The sequence below is a fragment of the Phlebotomus papatasi genome, chromosome 3 (assembly GCF_024763615.1).
Source record: "Phlebotomus papatasi isolate M1 chromosome 3, Ppap_2.1, whole genome shotgun sequence".
NCBI lineage: Eukaryota > Metazoa > Arthropoda > Insecta > Diptera > Psychodidae > Phlebotomus > Phlebotomus papatasi.
Genome location: NC_077224.1, coordinates 15136071 through 15156206, shown reverse-complemented (window position 1 = coordinate 15156206; position 20136 = coordinate 15136071). Strand labels below are relative to the sequence as shown.

Below are 20136 nucleotides of genomic sequence, written 5' to 3'. Positions count from 1 at the left end.
AAGCTTCGCACATACTCTGGCTGGGAACACTTCATATTTTGGAAAGGGGAAAGCACTCTACTTTCGAACGATTTATGCCCAACGCACAATAAGTTTTGTTTAGTGGACATGTTTTTGACAATTCAATGAGAATGAGTGAGAACTAGATCTAGTCGTCTCGCTGATTCTCATAGGAAATTTTGAAAACATGTTTACAAACAAAAGTTATTGTGCGCTGGTCATTAAACTTCGAAAAATTCATTTTTTCAATGTGTTATACATTAAAATGACCAATTATAATAATTATATTTTAATAGCTAGTCCAATGCTTCAAATTTTCAGAAAGAGCTATGGGCGAAATCCATAAGAATCATAGAGAAAAAAATGAATTGTCCGAAGCTTGAGTCGTCCGAAGGTAGTGCGCTTTCGCCTATTCTTTTAAATAATCTAAATGCACTGCAGTCAGAGTGCAGTGTAAAAATGCTTTTCCAAGTGTCACAAAAACATGTCTTAGAAAAATGGCATAAAATTAATTTTATTACGTATGATACCTCCTAGAAACGCTAAAAGCAAGTAGATGAGAGTTCTATCTAAACTATCATGTGCAAATTTTTGCGTCCGGTGTAATATTTCCGGGAAAAATGAGGCGTACAAAGGTGCAAAAATTTTATACGTAGCTGAACAAATCCGTGTGCAACTTCGTAAAAATCAGCACTAAATTTTCATGTTCATGTGAGGTGGAAATATGGGTTTGCGGAAACTTTGTTTTTCCCATTTTGTTTTTTACACTTTTGTTTTTCCCAGTTTGTCTTTGGAATCTTTGTCTTCGTTAATTTTTTGTTTTTCGGAAACTTTGTCTTTGGAAATCTTGTCTTTCATATATTTTAAACAAGTACACAAATATATTTTATTAAATAAAATAATATTACAATGGTGTTTTTTGAAGTCTTTAGTTTCGTTCTTTGGGGCAAAGGGAAATTTTCTGTTTTTGGGAGGTTTTTATTATCGTCCTTTAGGGGCAAAGTGAAATTCTTTGTGTTTTGAAAAGTTTTTAGTTTCGTCCTTTGGAGCAAAGAGAAATTCTCTGTGTTTTAGGAAATTTTTAGTTTCGTTAGAAAAGGGAAATTTTTGGAAAGTTGTAAAATATACTTGTGCAAAATGTGTTACAGACAAAATTTACGAAAATTGTGCAAAATGTATGAAAGACAAGATTTCCAAAGACAAAGTTTCCAAAAAACAAAAATTACCGAAACCGAAGACAAAGACAAACTGGGAAAAATAAAAGTGTGAAAAACAAAATGGAAAAAGCGAGCATTCCCGGTCCCGGAAATATGAACCTAGCAAATGACGGATTTTTTGACATAGTGCTACAATTGATTCGTTTTGTGTGGCATTCAGTAAAAATCTTAAATCTTGGACATTATTTTCCTTACGAAGCTGCACAACCCCCCTCCCCCTATCTATCATTAAATAACATAGGAAAATTCACATGAAACGTAAGCTTTTCATTGCCCATACTTTAATCAAATAAGACTAATAACAATTTTAAAACTTATTTACGTACGAGGAGAGTTTGAAGCGTCGGAAGACAGAAGTTTCGTCCCATTTAAGTCGTCCCTATGTTTTTTTTTTTTAACATAGAAGCAAATGTTTCGTAAAATAGTTAGTAAATGTTTGTACTTTTTTTCATAAACATTGTTCGACGAAACAAAACAGGATAAAAATCAGGGAAGTTAAAATGCTGTAGTGTGGAAACGTAATAATGGAAAAAGCCCAGGCTTGATACCATTGGAAGCTTCGTAATGACTAAATTTTCTATGTTTCACAATATTTATGTGACTCATCGCAACCATATTTTAAGATCTATGGGAATGTGGCCAGTTTTTAGAATATATTGCGGAGTCACGTTTATTGAGAAACATAGGAAAAATTTAATCATTACGAAGCTGCCAATGGTATCAAGCATAAGCACTTTCCCCTAAATACTTAAGAGGTATACATTTACACTAGATCCCGGCGGTTTCCGATGATTTTTCGAGTTCCTTTACTTCACAAAAATTCCTCATTTTCTCCAAAAATTCAACTTCTAAATGCGTAAACGGTTTTTAACGTTTTTATGTAACTTTGTTTTAATTTTTGGCAAACTGCTCATTTTTTTAAATAAATAAAACCCGAAAATTGAAAAAACTGCAAATACGATGTCGGTGCAAAGTACGAAATCCAATCCGATGATTAATTTATTTCCTGTTCTTCACGACTCTACGAAGTGTAGGAGACCTTCGGACGATTTATTCTTCACACAAATATTTTTTTTAATGTATTATAAATGAATTTGACTCATTATAATATTATATTTTAATAGCTAGTCCAATGCCTTAAATTTTCTGAAAAGAGCTATTGGTGAAATCCATAAAGAACATAAGGAAAACAATGAATTGTGCGAAGCTTGAGTCGTTCGCGAAGGTAGTGCGCTTTCCCCTACTATAAACACAAAAAATATCAAAAAAAAAATATGAAGGGTTAACTAAAATATTTAAAGTGTATCCCATTCCTGACACCATTGTCAACTGTCGTAGTCAACGCAGTGAAATTTTCCCATTTAAATGCGATATGGATAGAAATGCGTCCTTTTCATCTATATTTGCGACTATTGGAAAAATATTTCCTCATCGAAAGGATGTGATCAATGTGGGAAGGGTGTTGGTAAAACTTGTATATGCTGTATTATTTTTTTCACCCTATCAGATGGATGGACATTGGCATTGTTTTTCCTGTCACTTTTTTCTCCTCTTTTTCTCCGGGAACAAATATCCTTCTCCGGGCAAAATAATACAGCAATATAATGTTAAGAGTTTTGTAATATGTTTCGATATATAAAATTTGTGTCTGTGAGGCGATTTTTGGGGATGGTTTTCGGTGGGAGAAGGAAGTTGAACATAAAATATTCCATATATGGGATTTTCTCTATAAAATTTTTGGTGTATGCGATTGCTGGCAATTGTGATTTCTGTGGAGGATTCTGGCCTCGAAAGAGGGGGATGAGGATGGATACTGGAGAAAGTGAGGGAGGTGAAAATCGAACAAAATACACAGAAGGACGTTAGATAGGGGTGATGGGGTGGCTTTGCGGGAGGGATTGTGGGTGGGTTAGTTGATAGCCTGGTGAGCATATCTCCTTTGCTTTTTCGGATGGAGGTCCTCTCTACACACTTCCACATTCGTATTGATTTATTGCTTTTGAGTTTCAGTTTCTAGTTCGCAATTTCTATTTGTCCATATGCGAAGATGCCCAGTTATTTATCTCCCCCGTACACAGCATATATTATGTATGGTGTACATAAAGACAGTATAAGGGAAGCTATAGGGTTATTCATTCTTATATCTCATTGACAAAAGCTTCTCGTTTCTCATGTTTCGCTTTTACTGGTGCTCAAAAAGTTTGTGAAGATTTTTAAAGCTTAGAGAAACCTTCACAATGTTTCTAATGCCCTAGACACACTTACGACTTAAGCCGAGAGACAACTTAGTGGAATATTATGGAAATGTAGTTTAATCATTATTTTGAATATAATTACGCTAAGCCGTCTCTCGGCTAATCCTCAGGTCTGTCGAGACCATAACGTTTGTATAGCTTAAATAGCCTTCTGAAGGTTTCTAGACGTTAACGAAAGGTTCTCGAGGTTTCTTGAAGTTAACGAAACTTTCTGAAGGTTTTTAGAGCTTAAAAAAAACATCTGGAAGTTGTGGGGCTTATCAAATCTTTCTAAAGATGTCTAAAGGCCTCGACAGACATGAGGATTAGCCGAGAGACGGCTTAGCGTAATTATATTCGAAATAATGATTAAACTACATTTCCATAATTTTCCACTAAGTCGTCTTTCGGTTTAAGTCGTAAGTGTGTCTAGGGCATAAGTCTTATCGATTTTTCTTTCAAAATTTCTAGAGTTTAACGAAACCTTATGAAAAAGCTTAGAGCTTAACGAAACCCTTCGAAAGTATCTGGGGCTTAACGAAGTCTTCTCTGAAGTTGTCCAGAGCTTAACGACACTTTCTCAAGGTTTTTTTGGGCTTACCGAATATTTTTTGCAGGTATCTAGCGCTTAACGAAACCTTCTGACAGATATTTGAAGCTCAGTTAACCATTATGAAAGTTTATAGAGTTTAATTTCTAAAGCTTTCTAGAGATTAACGAAACCTCTTGAGGATTCCTACACTGAGAGAAATACGAAAAAGTTAAAATAACATTCCGGAAATGTTAATTTTACCCTGCAGTATTGTTCCATCGGTGTAAATATTACCCTTTTTAGGTGTATTGGGTGTTAAAGTTACCCTTTTTCATGTTAATTTTACCCTTAAAAAGGTGTAAAATTAACATTTAAGAATGTTGATATATTTTTACACTTAAAAAGTGTTAAAGTTATGAGGAAAAAAGAGTTAATCGCACCCTCTTTTTTTCTCAGTGTAGAGCTTAACTAAGTCTTCCGAAGGTCTCTAGAACTTAACGAAATCTTCTGAAAATTTTCAGAGCTTTATGAAACCCTCAAAAGTCATATAGTGCTTAACGGAACCTTTTAATAAATTTTTGAAAACTCGGTGTGTCTTTCTAGAGCTTAAAGAATCATTTGGGAAATTTTTAGAACTTAACGAAACCTTGTGTTGATTTCGAGTATTCAGTGAAAATTTATGATGTTTATAGGTTAAAGATCCTTTTGCAGATTTGTAAAGATTAAAGAAATCTTACCTAGAACTTGGCAAGCCTTTACAAAAATTCTAAATTTTAACGAAACTTTTTGAAGGAAACATCTAAAGGATTCAATAGCTTAGCAAGATCCTTAGCAAAACTTCCTGAAGCTTTTTAAACTTTAGCGAAATCTAAAGTTTTCTCAAGTTTTACGTTGAGTTTCTTGCGTTTTTCGTGAAACCCTATAAAAATTTCTAAAACTTTTTAGAGTTATCAAAACTTCTTAATTTTTTTCAAGGATTATCGAAATCTTTTGTACGTTTTTGGAACTTAACGAAGTTTCTCAGGTTTTTAGAGTTCAGAGAAAACTTCTACACACATTTAAATTTTAATGAAAACTTTTGAAGGTTTCTGGAGTTTAACCTAACATTTCGAAGGTTTTAGAGCTAATCGACACTTTACAAAAGGATCTTGGACCTTAACGAACCCTCCTGAAAATATCCAGAACTTAACGAGACTTTTTAATTGTATTTCTAAAGCTTAGCAGGATCTTTAAAAAATTTCTGGAGTTTAGCAAAACCTCCTGAACCTTTCTAAAGTTAAGCAAAATCTTCTGAATGTTTCTAGGGTTTTACGTTAAGTTTCTGAGGCTTTTCAGGAAACCCTAAAGAATTTCTGAATGTTTCTGGGGATTTTCGCTACGTCTTTTGAATATCTTCTTTTGAGTTCCTAAGAAGATATCTCTAGTAATCCGTAATAAGAGTTTAGTGAAACATTTTACATACAATTGGAATGGGTTTTTCACTATGACTGACCCCTTAAGGGATGCTTTATAATGAAACTTGCGCACGTTTTCTTCCTTTTTCCCCATATGTGGAATGGACACAATGTGTTGTATTCTTCGTTTGCCGTTCTTCCTTTCTCGTCTTTTGTATTGCTCACTGATTTTTCCTTTGGGCAGAAGATGATGGGGAGAAGAGAGAAGGTGGGATTTTCTCAGGGAATGGTTATTTTCCCAGAAAATACCATCTTATATGAATGTATATGTGGATGTGTTTGTCTTGTTTTTCAACTAGGAGTTAAGAATGGGTGGGTAAACTACATAAGGCTATGAGGAAAAACACTAACCAGTTTTACTGTCCTGTTTTTCCGCAATTTTTCACAAAAATCAGAAACTTTTACTAAAACACTGACATAATGTTCATCCAGGAGAAAAATCCAATTGTGGCCTCGTGGAGAGTAATTAAGTGAAGAATAAACTTTTATTCTTCTGCTTTCAAGAAAATTCACTCACCTACACCCTTCTAGCCACTCTCAATCGATTCACTGTCCGAGTTTTTTCTTCAGATAAATCATTGAAGTGTTTCTCTTTATTTTATTTATTATTCCTAAGATTATTCATTTCCATAAAATTTTGTTATAAAATGAAGAAGGAAAGGATCACTTTCCGTCGAGATTTAAATAAGATCATGATCACTGTGTAAGGCTCTATTGAAACCTTAAATTTTCAACTCTGTCAACATTGATTCCTTTTCCTCTTGGCACTACTTACAACTTGTACATAAAATGGACATGTACGATTTATTACATGACTTGAAAATATATTGTATTTTCTATATATATAAATGTAGAGAAATGCAAGATTTACTGCCCCCAAAACTCGGTTGTCATGACACACCATTTTAGCCACAAGATTTGGGTGGGTCCCTTCGTCCATACATCTTCAACCCTCAAGAAAAATAGACTGTGGCAGCAATGTTGGGATACTGATAAAAAATTAATTGATAAAACAATGAGAAAGGGTTTTCATTCACTGTGGCACAAATTTCAAACTATTCCTTAAAATACTTCCAATAATTTATAATATTTCTTATTGTGACTTAGAATACATAAAAATATGTTTTTAATTAAATTCCAACAGATTTCATAGGTTCATAAATGGAATTGAAAAACTCTTTTCAAATTAATCACTGATATAAATTACCTCACACCGGAGGCTGAAACTAAAGGTTTAAGCTTGTTGATCATGCTTCTTAATTTCTGAAATTTATAGTAAAAACAAAAATTATGATTTTCATTTTAATATTTTTTATTTAAAATTACATTATTATCATTATACCCAAAAATGCGTTGGTAAGACCGTTCGGCTCTTAAACTGTCTTCAGACTAAAGGTTTTGCCGAGTTCTCTAAAGTCCTACAAACCTAAATAGCATCCAGTTTTATTGGTTTTTTCAGAATTTAATAAATTATTTACCCTTAATGGCTCTGGCACACCTTTTTTAGATCAGAAAAATTTCATTAAGTCGAAATCAGAATCCCTTTCTTTCGGACACGCTTTGCATATATGTCTATCTATCTCATTCTGTCGCACTCTTCTTCTTTTTTTAAACATCGTAACAAAGTCAATTTAGCTCATTCGAATTTGGAGTTATGCGAATTTTACTGTTCTGAAAGATATGCCGAAGCCATAATTATCCAATATAAAATACAAGAAATTACATAAGTCAAGCTATATGGCTAAACCTTAAGTCTGCAGCCCGTATTAGGTTGTAAGACTCCTGTCTCAACTGTCAGAGTTATAAGTTCGAATCCCGCCCGGTACATAAAATTGAAGCATCTATAATTGTTTGTAAACTGAATAATGTATAAAATAACCTAAATGACCCCGTATTACAAAATAAATAAATATTAATATATTTTTTAATCGCATAACAAAATCATGTCTAAAAAGATCTCAGCGCTAAGGAATTCAATTAGCTGAGACGCATATCATTATATAGATTTCAGACTTGAGGTTTATCCTAATTTCCGAATATCTCAAGATCCCGAAAAACAAATCATATGGTTTTTTAAAATCTAATTGCTTCATTCACAGCTGAAGTTTAAAAAAAAATAGAAGATCAGTTTCGAAAATTAAAGTAAATAGACATTTTTCTTATCTTTTTTCTTTCGATGTGTTTTAGGGGTTTCGAGTGCCAGTCTTCACTTTTTTTTGTGAAAAAAAACAAAACCACTACGATCTTAATATTCTTGTTCCATTACAATTCCCCTCTTAAATTATTGAATAAATCTTTTGAATGTAAAAATTGACTTTGAAATTTTCGAACACTAACGATATATTGTGCAAGTAGAGTTCCTATTATCTTTTAGCCAGGACAATATTTAAAAATCAAATTGCCGGTACGGAAAGAATCTTACCATCCACAAGTAGATCTTGAAAAATTCGAAAATCTATTTGAAGATCCAAAATTTCTTACTTCTTGATAATTCCGCAAGTTACATCCTGTTCGAATTTCGAAGTGCTCAAGTGTCAAGATGTGATGGTATTCACTTTTTTTGTGAGGAAAAAAACACAACAAAGACGCTTACTTGTCCCATTATTTAATCACTCGATAATCACTGAGTAACTCTTTTGCCAGGTTTTTAGTGTGAAATTTGATAAATTTTCCCCACCTTGTTCGAAAATTTAGTATGAAAATTCGAAATTGAATTTGAATTCTTCGAACATCAACGACTTTTTGTGCAAATACACGGTAAAAACTTTCGGCCATTGACCCAAATATTGGAACAATTTCACTTTAGAACAATTTTTTTTGGAACAAAATTGTATCTGAAGAAGACATTTTAATCCAAAATACATACAAATTTGTCCAGAATAGATACTAATTTGTCCCAAAAATTTGGGTGTCCGTAGACAAGCTAATGTTGGAACAAATATCTGCCAAAATTTTTTACAGTGTAGAGTTCCATTTACCTTTTACCCAAGACACTATTGGAGAATCAAAATCTACTTGTGTTTACACTCAATTGATCATTTGCCTTTAATATCCAATTTAAGATAAATTTTCTCAAAAAATCTTCCTTCTTAAGAACGTTTAGAAATTAGAGAAGTTAAGCCATCTGGCTAAAAGGGTTAAAAACCTTAAATCTCAATCCCGTATTACAGATAATTATATTATGTGTGATTTTACAAAGTCTTTGAAATTAGAAATTGAAAAAACTGTAGGGGAAAAATAGTTTGATTGAGAAATTAAAATGAGATTGTAAAGAATCTCAGCTAAAAATAAAACTGCAGAAGGTTTAAAAAGAAGATAATCTTTTTGAGATTCATTTGGTATATTGGCTTATCTGACTACTAATATTGGCCGTCAATATGATTCAATGTTTTTAAAAGCCAAAGGAATATACCCAAGAGAATGACCGAGCAAAGTATGACTCTGTATTCTCAACTGTTGTCAACTGTAACTGTTGACAACTCGTTAGTTAGTTTTAGTTGTAATCGTAAACTTCGGGAATTGAACATAATCGGATTTAATGGCTCCGGCACACCTTTTATATCAGGTCGTGAATTCGAAATTTACAACTCTTTCTTTCTCAAATGTTTTGTTCGTATTTCCATCTCACTCTTATACGGGCTTGAGACCTAGGGGCCTTGACAGACATATGAGGATTAGCCGAGAGACGGCTTAGCGTAATTATATTAGAAATAATGGTTAAAGTGCATTTCCATCATTTTCCACTAAGTCGCCTCTCGGCTTAAGTCGTAAGTGTGTCTAGGGCATAAGGCTTAGTCGCATGGTTTAACTTCTTTAATTGCTTATTAGTCATTATTTTTTGGAAAAGAATGGTATAGGAGTAGATATTGAAGTTAAATGATCCATTAGAATCCAAAAACCTAATTAAATTGGTTGCTGTTCAGGATTTTCAGACTTTGAGAAACTGGACTAAACCTCTAGTCTGAAGACCGCTTTATACCCTTCTTCTTCTTCTTCTTTTGAATATCAAAACAAGAACAGACAAATACGAGAAAAGGATTTTGATTTCATGAAATTTTCCTGATTTATAAAAAGGGCGCGGAACCACAAAAATTTATAAAACATTTTGCCATCAAAATATTTCTTTTTTTTTTCTATTGAGTTATGTTTTCTATATGAGATTCCTAATAATGTTACCTGCTATTTATTATAATTATAATGAAGAATCCATTATTATACTAAGATGATTTTCCTCGGAGTGTATTATTTGTGTATTAATGAGCAAAAAGAATCAAAAGTAACGTCAATTTGGGGGCAATGAAATTAAGCAGAAAAATTTTACTTGTGGAAATTTAGGGGTAGTTTTTCTTTTTTCTTCCACAATACAATTTGCGTGTGCACGAATAGTTTTCATGCTCTCTCATCATCCACCAAAATAATGTTCAACAAAATAATGTTTGCTCATTTATTTTCAATTCGACAAAATGCTTTTGTCGCATTTTCTATCAATATCAATGTGGCAATTTTCATGTGACTTTCCTCTCTAATAATTCAGCCAGAAACATGGCAAATTTTCGCACAATGATGATGTTGCATGGTAAAATTTTGCATCTTGTGCATGCGATATTGTGGCAAGGAATGTTTTGTGATATGAGTGTCTCTCTTCTCTCTTTGGGGGGATTCACAAAATTGTCATTCTTAGCCGCCTCTGTTCTATTGCAGGGGCGGCTGAGGAGGAATCACCAATGCTGGGCAATTTCCAGAGTGACTCAACGAGATGTCCCTTTGGTCCCGTGTGCCCACAATGTGGGAAAATGTACTCAAATGCGAGCAATTTGCGCCAACATTTGCGCAATGTCCATGCAACTGTTGAGAAGAGTCTCTGGCATACGTGCCCGGAATGTGGAAAAAAACTCAAGACGAAACACTATTTGATTAATCATCAGCTTCAGGCACATGGCATCCACCAAAGGGCGGGTCCGGCTGCCTACAATGGGAGCAATCGTCTGAGATTTAGCATAAGCAAATGAGGGGATGATGCCTATCATTGGATTAGAACAATCAATGGGGATTAGGGTCAAATGACTCCTTATTAGTCATTTTAACCATAAAAAAAACAAGAAACATTTAAATAAATATTTAATACCATAAATTATTTTAGTATAATCGCATTCTCTTATTGACTGAAGCTTTGGATGCTTGGAAAGCTTTTTAAAGCTCCGGCCAATCAGAGAACGCAATTGAAATAAAATATTTTATAGATTTAAATATTTAATTTCACATTGATAATTTTTTACACACAAAAAAAATAACTACTTCTTTGTTGTAACCAGGAAAAAACTTACTGACCATTTGGCATAATTTTGGCCACCCTTGTTGTTACCACTTTCTGGCCATTCTTTGATTGCAAAAATCTAACCCCATATTAAAAGGAAAATCATAACTATTTCAGTGGAAACTCCTAAGAGAAATTGTTAACTACTGTCACGAAATGCCTAGATAAATTTGAGAAAAGTCTCTTTATCGAAATCAGAATAGGAGTTCTGGAAAACTGGGAAAACTAAACAAAAAAATTAACACTAAGAAAAAACAGGTTGCGATTAACTTTCTTTCCTCATAACTTTAACACTTTTTAGGTGTAAAAATACATCAACATTTTTTATGTTAATTTTACACCTAAGTGTAAAAATAACATGAAAAAGGTTAACTTTAACCCCTAATACACCTAAAAAGCTTAATATTTACACAGATTTCGGATCAATACTGCAGGGTAAAATTAACATTTCCAGAATGTTATTTTAACTTCTTCGGATTTCTCTCAGTGAAGCTATATATTTTTCTCGTTTTACAAACAACTACATTTGTCATTCAATATAGGAAAAATTACTACGATTATCTTGTGGTATGGGATTATCACGATTATCACCATTATCACAGAGAATTTCCCAACTATTATCATAGTAATATTTTCAACGATAGTTGTAGAAAAATATTTCAAAAGATTATCACGGTAATATTTCTAATGATAATTATAGTAATATATTCAACGATTATCTTAGTAATATTTCCGATGACAATCGTATCAATATTCTAATGTCTAACGTGGTAACATTTCCAACAATAATCGTAGAAATATTTCTAACGATTATCATGGTAATATTTCTAATAGTAATCGTAGTAGTTTATTCGACGATTATCACGGTAATGCTTCCAATGATAAGCCTAGCAATATCACCAACGATTGTCACGGTAGTATTTCCAGCAATTGTCGTACTAATATTTGCAACAACTATCTTAGTAATATTTCCAAAGATTTTTGTTGTTATATTTCCAATGATAATCGTAGGAATAGACTCAACGATTATCAGGGTAATATTTTTAATGATAATCCTGGAAATATCTTTATCGATTATCATGTTAATATTTCCAGAAATTGTTTAATAATTGCAACGACTATCGTAGTATTATCTGCAATGATTATCACGGTAATATTTCTAATGATAATTATAATAATATATGCAACGATTATCGTAGTAAAATTTCCGATGACAATCGTATCAATATTCTAATGTTTAACGTGGTAATATTTTCAAAAATAATTGTAGAAATATTTCTAACGATTATCATGGTGATATTTCCAATGATAAGTCTAGCAATATCTCCAACGATTAGGTACTATTTCTAGCTATTGTCAACAACAACAATTATTTATTGTGGTTATATTTCCAATGATAATCGTAGGAAATGGTCCAACGATTATCATGTTGATATTTCCAGAAATTGTATAATAATTGCAACGACTGTCGTAGTAATATTTCCGACGATTATAATGGTAATATTTCCTACAGTAATCGTAAAAATATTTCTAATGGTTATCATGGCACTATTTTCAATGATTATCATTGTAATATTTCCAACAGTGATCGTAGTAATTTTGGCAACTATTATCGTAGTAATATTTATATCAATTAATAAAAATTTAATTATTAAAAATCTAATATTGCAATTACTACGTTTATTCTTGAAAAAATAATTGGCATATTTAGTAAAAACGAGTTGAAATTTCCTGTTTAAATTCTCAAAAATAAAGTAATAATCGTTGTGTTTTTCAACGATAAAGTTGAAATTAATTTTTAATTTCAAATTTAAAAAAATAACTTTCCTACAATAATCGTTGGAAATACTACTACGACTATGGTGATACTTTCACTACATTACACAGGATAATCGTAGTAATTTGTTTTATAATAAAACACTACTACGATAATCGTTTAATTTTTAGGAATTCAACTAAAATTCTAACTCGTTTTTACAATGATTGATCCTTTTCTAAATTCACTTAAAAATTTTACAAAATTATCCATAAAATATTTCTCAAACTTGAATTCTTTAACATTTCGTCGATTGCTTCTACATCTGTCGTATCTGCATTTCTTTTGTGTCAGCATTTCACGCAAGAAGGGACGTCTGTATTATAGCTTGCAACGAAAGCAGATACAAAACAAATGCAGATACGACAGAGGTAGACGCAACCGACGATTTGTAAAAATTGGGTGCCAGAAAGTGTAGAAATATCTGAGACTTGTTTCCACTAATTGGCCATGCGGATTTATGTATAAAAATGTAAAAAGAAATCTTTATTAAACTCCTCACTTCAATCAAAAATGAAAAATATTTTCTTGTGATAGGTATAAAATTTTTCGGAACCTAACAAAATTCTTAGCGATTTTTATGAAATGTTCACATCTTCTTTTATAAGGTATTTAATATTTTTGACTGAGATTTAAATGGGTTCTATATCTTTTCCTTTAAGGACAGTATCCAATAATGATTTTATGATATTTTTATATTGGACTTTACTTAAAATCATCAATTTTAGCCACCTGGCCAGAAAGTATGGTATGACCAATTAAGAGTTATTTGACCCTAATCACTGAAAATGCCCTTCCCGCCCTTTATTATGCTTTAGTAATTTATTTTATGATAAATTCTTTGATATATTATTTTTTTTAAGTAGATTGTCCTGAGTTTTGCTATTTTAATTTGCAGAGTTGTTGTTAGAAAGTATGCCAAAAAAAAGAGTTTGCAAATGATGTTTAGTATTATATGCATTTTTTTAGTAAATCTTAACACGACCGTGATCAAATGATGCATTTAACGTTCTCAAGAGCCAAAGAAAAGATGAAGAGAGTTGTTTGAGAGAACTGGTAACTAGAACTGATGAATCAAAATTTAATTGTAAAACAAAAAAAAGCATTAAACCAAAAGATAAACCAATCGGACTATTCAATCGGAAAGACTGAAATTTTGCGAGAGTTTTAAGAATGTCAAAAAAAAACTCTCGAAATGTGGAAAGAACTAAGAAATTGTTGAATGTTAAAGCAAAAAAAAAAAGATTCTTCCTCTTTAATGTGAAGAGATCAGTTCGGGCGTTGATGCTAAAAATGAGATCAGGGTCGGACATTGACGGCTATCATCTAACGCTGCAATCCTAATGCCCGGTTGCAGATGTCCACCAGCAAGGTGTACCAGTGGTGATCAAAAGAGAGACAGAGGATGAACGCTGCCCGTCGCGTGACTCCACGGCCTCATTTGGCTCAGGGGTGTCCTCACTAAAGCCCGATATGTCCGGCCCGGCCATGTCTCAGCAGCAGCCGCCACAGTTTCCACAGTCGGATCTCTACCTGCCACAGCCTGATGTTCCAACACCGTCCAGCGACACGTACAATGTGCCCTGTCCACTGTGTCAGGTGCCACTGGAGCCACGGCTGTTCCGTCAACATCTGGACCGTCACTATCCCCGGGACAGTCCCGTTTGTCCGGTGATTCAGTGCAGCCGGCGCTTTGCCCATCCCAATTCTGTGCGCAATCATATGCGACTCAAACATGCCATGCAGTGGCTCAAGATGAAGGCCATGCGATCCTCTGGTGGTGGACCCTTCCTCACCATGCCCGACTTTAAATAGTCCTGCTCCTTGGTCGTCATCCCACGCAGTATTATTGACACCAAAGCCCAATAGGAATTCCCTTAATTGAGACGCTCAGAGCAAAAGTGGCCTCCTTTGTAAGCATTTCCCTATTAAAACAATCCACTTTTGCTCTGAGCGTCTCAATTATGACAAAGGTATAGGGGGGGTCTGACCAGAAGCCTTGACAAAAAGAGAGGGAATTTCGGTAATTGGTGGAGAGTTCTTTTTTCACATTTCCTTAATACTTATTTCTCCATGAATGACCTTTTTTGATTAAATTGTGAAGTGAGAAAGTCCATCATTGAGAAAAAAAGAGGGTGCGATTAACTTTTTTTTCCTCATAACTTTAACACTTTTTAGGTGTAAAAATATATCTACATTCTTTAATGTTAATTTTACACCTTTTTAAGGGTAAAATTAACATGAAAGAAGGGTAACTTTAACCCCCAATACACCTAAAAAGGGTAATATTTACACAGATTTCGGATCAATACTGCAGGGTAAAATAAACATTTCCGGAATGTTATTTTAACTTTTTCGAATTTCTCTCAGTGATTATCATGTCCGTCTGTTCTTTGTTAGAAATAGAGTTCAAACGGTTCGAGATATAACCTTCAGATTTTTAGTGACCCACCCAACAATACGGAAATGTCCTTGTCCTTAGTCAAAAAATACCCTTGAACTGATTTAAAAATCGCAAATATAATTAGTGAATATTATATTTTTCCAAATTGAACTATAAAGTAATATTCGCAATAAACGAATATTAATTTTTGCTCAAAAATTTTGTGAAAATGTCAAATTACTGAGGCATAACATTTGACTAGGACTTTAAAAACCGTAAGTCTATTCTATATTTTAGCATTTTATTACTCTGCTCTTTCAAAACTATTTTAAAATCTGAATTTTAACAAACAACAAACAAATTTTGCGTACATCCATTTTTTGTTTTGTAAACATCTTTTCGCAACTGCCTACAAGAGTAAGCGAGGTGACTAGATCTAGATCTCACTCACTCTCACTGAAATGTCAAAACATGTTTACAAAACAAAAGTCATTGTGCATTGGGCTTTATTCACAATGCGCTATAACTTTTTTGCAAACATATTTTCAAAATTCTATACAAGAGTGAGTGAGATGACTAGATCTAGATTTCATTCACTAACACTGAAAAGTCAAAAACATGTTTACAAAACAAAATTTATTGTTTGCTTGGAATTATGCCCAGCGCACAATAAGTTCTGTTTGTAAACATGATTGCAAAATTTCCTGTGAGAGTGAGGGAGATGATTAGATCTATATCTCACTCACTCTAATTGAAATGTCAAAAACATATTTACAAAACAAAACTTATTATACAAAACTTAACATAAAGCACGGCGCACAATAACTTTTGTTTAGTAAACATGTTTTTGACATTTCAATGAGAGTGAATGAAACATAGATCTAGTCATCTCGCTCATTCTCATGGAAATTTTGAAAACATGTTTACAAACAAAAGTTATTGTGCGTTGGGCATTATTCACATTGGGCTAAAACTGTTTTTTTGTAAACAATGTTTTCACATTTCAGTGGGAGTGAATGAAACCTAGGTCTGGTCATCTCGCTCACTCTTATACACTTTCGCAAACACGTTAATAAAACAAACGTTGTTGTTCCATTTCTCATTATGCTCAGCGCACAATAACTTTTGTAATTAGTTGCTTGACATTTCAATAAGATTGAGAGAAACCTCGTACTAGTCAAAATGAAACAAAATTTATTATGTGTTGCTCATAGTGCCCAACGTACAATAATTTATGTTTTGTTAACATGTTTTTTATATTTCAGTGAGAGTGAGTGAAATCTAAATCTAGTCATCTCGCTCACTCTCACAGGCAGTTCCGAAAACATGTTTACAAAACAAAATTTATTGTGCGTTGCTCATAACGCCACAACTTTTGTTTTGTTCACTTGTTTGCAAAATTACTTATGAGAGTGAGCGAGATAAATACAACTAGACATGACTCACTCTCATAGAAATGTCAAGCATTTACAAAACTCGGAAACTTTGTGCGTAGCGCATGACTCGTGATTATTTCTCCAAAATTCCAAGAATATCTTACTCTCCATTTAAATTTTTTTTTGCGAAACAACAAAGATGTTCTTCTAACCTTCTGAAGTAGCTCTTCTTAACTTCATGAAGTAGCTGGTAAAATCTCCTGTCAGCTTTTTAGCGGTAAGATAAGATCACTGGCTTGGCTCTCGTAGTTGGGAGTTCAAGTCCCGCCTGGTGCAAAGAAATAAAACTGAACTAAACCTCAACAGGATTTTTTCATGTGATAAAACGCAATAAAATACACAAAATACATCAGTTTTTTCCTTTAAAAAAAATCAGGGAACACGAAAGATCCACACTGTGAGTTGCCGCTCCTGGGCGATGTAAAATGGACTTAGAAAAATTTTCAGTACGAGAACATTGTAATGTGATTTCGTTATGATACAAAAATCTCGATAGATTAATAATAGTAAACCTTCTGTGAGAAAGATTCTAACAAGGAAGATCGAGGCAGAATTAGTCAAAGTTGTCTTCTAATATTAAGCAAACTACTGAATATTTACAGTAAATAAGTCCCATCGTATCCATTGAAATATTTATCAATCTGATTCAAAAATATTGTCCATAAATTATAGACAAAGAAAAAATTCAATGGTTGGCTAATCTGCCCCGTTTTCCTCTACAGAAAATCGTACTAAGATTGAGTCATTTTCTTTGCAAGATTTCTATCTATTTTTTTTCTTGGGCTATCCTGTAGGATGTTGAAAACACATTGGTTTTAGGACACGTTTTACAGGTTTAAAAAAATAACGTTCCTTTAATTATTACGGATTTTTCAAGGTCAATGTTTAAAGATCGTTTTTTCTGTGCATTACTCAACCGATTGGTCTAAGTATAGGACCATTGGAAAGGTTTTGGAATTCTTATTATAGATCTGAATCGTTTTCAAACGGAAATCAACCGGTAATAAACGGGTTATGTACCTATCGTATACGTATTACCTCGGAGTGACATCAGCTCTGAAAAATGTGACCGGTTTTAGTGTAATTTTTTCTCTGTTTTCGTACACATTTCAGGAGATATCTGTAAAACTACGTAGGTTGCCAATTTGGGGTTTTCGGTTGCTTCTTCCTTAATAAATTTGCTTTTATTTTGTATTAGTATATTTTGCTAATTCATTCTACAATGAGAGAAAACAGCTAATAAACTCAAAAGTTTTTTTCGGTTCGCTAGAAACATATGAGAAACATAGGAAATGTCATGCCCCTGTATTACCTTATTAAAACAGCCCACTTTTGCTCTGTGAGACACAATTATAGTTAGGCGATAACGACTCTTACAATGATTTTCACAATATTTCTAATTTCCGAATGACACCTTAAACATATTTATGGGAGGAGTATCTCGAAGATGCTTCAGTTCAAGCCTCTGTTCCTTACAAAAAAAGTCTCAAAGAATCCCTGTAGTGTTAAAAATAGTGTCTCAACTTTATTTTACCCCAAATAAAAATACCTCTGTTGGAGTTATCCCTGAAAATCCAACTTGAAAAATGAACTCATGTCCACCAATGTCCATCAATCATCAGGCAAAAGTCTATAAACGAAAATCTTCAGTCTTTCGTGAATTTATGTGTAATTTGTTGATAAAAAATAAATTATGAAGGAAGACGAAGTTGTATTGAAGCTCATCCCAGGCAAGATGAGCCAGATGAAACAGGTTCCTAATAAAAAAAAGACACTTAATAATGTCACTCAATTGCATAATTTAGAAATTATTTATCTCTGTACGATATGCATATAGTACTAAAACAGATAATTTCTGTAGATAATCCATTTTTGTGGAGTGTAAAAGGTGGAATTATTTTACTAAATTCAATAATTGTATGTGCATAAATTGCAATTCCATCCCAAGCTTTTTCTTCTTGGAGACCATTTGGAGTGCTCCCCAAATGTAATAGATACTTGTAACTCATGTAAATTCTGTCGAAGAAATATAGCGCAAGATAAGATGAAAGATATGATTGTTTGATCTCTAGGAAAGAGAAGGAATCTCTGAAGAAGAAAGAGAAGGATTTGATTTTGGACAATTTTGGTCTTTTTAATGTCTTTTCAGGGGTTCGTCGTTCCCTGGATGTACGAGTTCGAGCCACTGATCCCAGACCATGTCCAAAGTGTGGCAAAATCTACAGATCAGCTCACACATTGCGAACCCATCTGGAGGACAAGCATACAGTTTGTCCAGGATATCGGTGTGTTCTGTGTGGAACTGTAGCCAAATCCCGCAACTCCCTCCATTCTCACATGTCACGTCAGCATCGTGGCATCTCCACCAAGGATCTCCCTGTACTGCCCATGCCCAGTCCCTTTGATCCCGAACTGGCCAGTCGATTGTTGGCCAAGGCGGGTGTTAAGGTATCACCGGCTGAATTGCGTGCCAGAGCATCGCCCACTAGCGGTACCAGGCGCAACGACATGAAGCTGGAACTCCGTACTCCGGGCGATGATAGCAACCTGGGCGACATGGACAATGACCCTGAGGATCTCACAGTGGGCAGTGCGGCCCACAACAACAACAACAGCAATACCAATCGATACCTAGATGGTATGATGAGGATGTCACCGGCAGGTGACTTAATTTGAAATTATGGGAACAGGGAGGGTACAATCACTGGAAAGGTCGAAAATCCCTTGATCCTTTGCAAAGTTTGAGATTTTCTTCTTTCTAAACGGGTAGAGATAACGACTTGGGGTCTTCGATGACCCCCCTCATAAGTCAACCTTAATTTTTCTCTACCCCTGCCTTTCCCGTCAAAACCATTGATCTCTTGGATTTCTTGTGTAAAATTTCTTTAAAATCGCTGAAAAAATCATGAATGAGTTTTTGCGTAGTTTTGCTCTGGAGGTTAGCTAACAACGATAAGACGGCGATGGTCCCATTGGGGGATAAGAAATGTCTCGTTCATCCAACATCCAAGAAATACTGAAACTTTACAAAAAGAAATCAGAAACATTTCTAGAAATGCGTAAACTTTGTAAACTCATTCAAGAAGCACGGAGATGTTTCAGGAAGCGTAGGAATGCAACTAAGAATCACAAAAAGGTTTTATGAAACATGGAACCACATCTACGATCTCGCGGCCGGATTCAAGAAATACGGAACTGTTTTAACACACGTTCAAGAATTACTTAAATCTCCCTAGAAAAACTTAAGCGCAACCGAAAAAACGGAAGAAATTTTACAAAAAACTCGGAAACGTTTCTATAAACACAAAAGTTAGTCTATGTCTATGAAATGTGAAAAAAATCAAAAAATCTAAAAAGCATCTACGAAACACGAAAACGTCAAAAAACTAAAAAGCGTATTCACAAAAAATATTTCAGGAAACGCCGAAACTTATTCGGGAAATACGAAAATGTTTGCAAAAAGGCATGAAAGCGTATCTGATGAGGCAGTTTTACAAAAAAAAAAAAAAAAAAAACTGCAGAAATATATCCATAAACACAGAACTAAATCCAAGAAACACAGTAAGGTACCATGAAAAGCTGAAATGTATACACAAAAAACTGAATTGCCAAAGAAAAATCTGGAACGCATTCAATAAATACGAAATTCATGAAAAAAAAGCATTCAAGAAAACACGAACACCGTACAAAAAAAGCGGGAACGCATCTAACAAACACGAAAACGTTTCTGTTCCTATCTACTATTTTGAG

At 33.7% G+C, this 20136-nt stretch overlaps 1 protein-coding gene across 19 annotated transcripts in view; it reads left to right on the top strand.

The window, feature by feature from the left end:
- Positions 1–20136, top strand: part of LOC129807826 (protein abrupt) — a 169800-nt gene that overhangs the window by 137035 nt on the left and 12629 nt on the right. For 10 of the 19 annotated variants that reach the window (XR_008752329.1, XR_008752327.1, XR_008752328.1 and 7 more), the window contains one exon: positions 18536–19048. Coding sequence is in view for 16 of the 19 variants with exons in the window: in XM_055857347.1 (XP_055713322.1) it covers positions 18536–19048 (513 nt within the window). In the remaining 3 variants the exon portion in view is untranslated. Of the gene's footprint in view, positions 1–10138; positions 10910–13924; positions 14700–18535; positions 19049–20136 lie in introns of those variants that run through there. The other 9 variants (XM_055857352.1, XM_055857357.1, XM_055857351.1 and 6 more) reach the window with 3 other exon arrangements.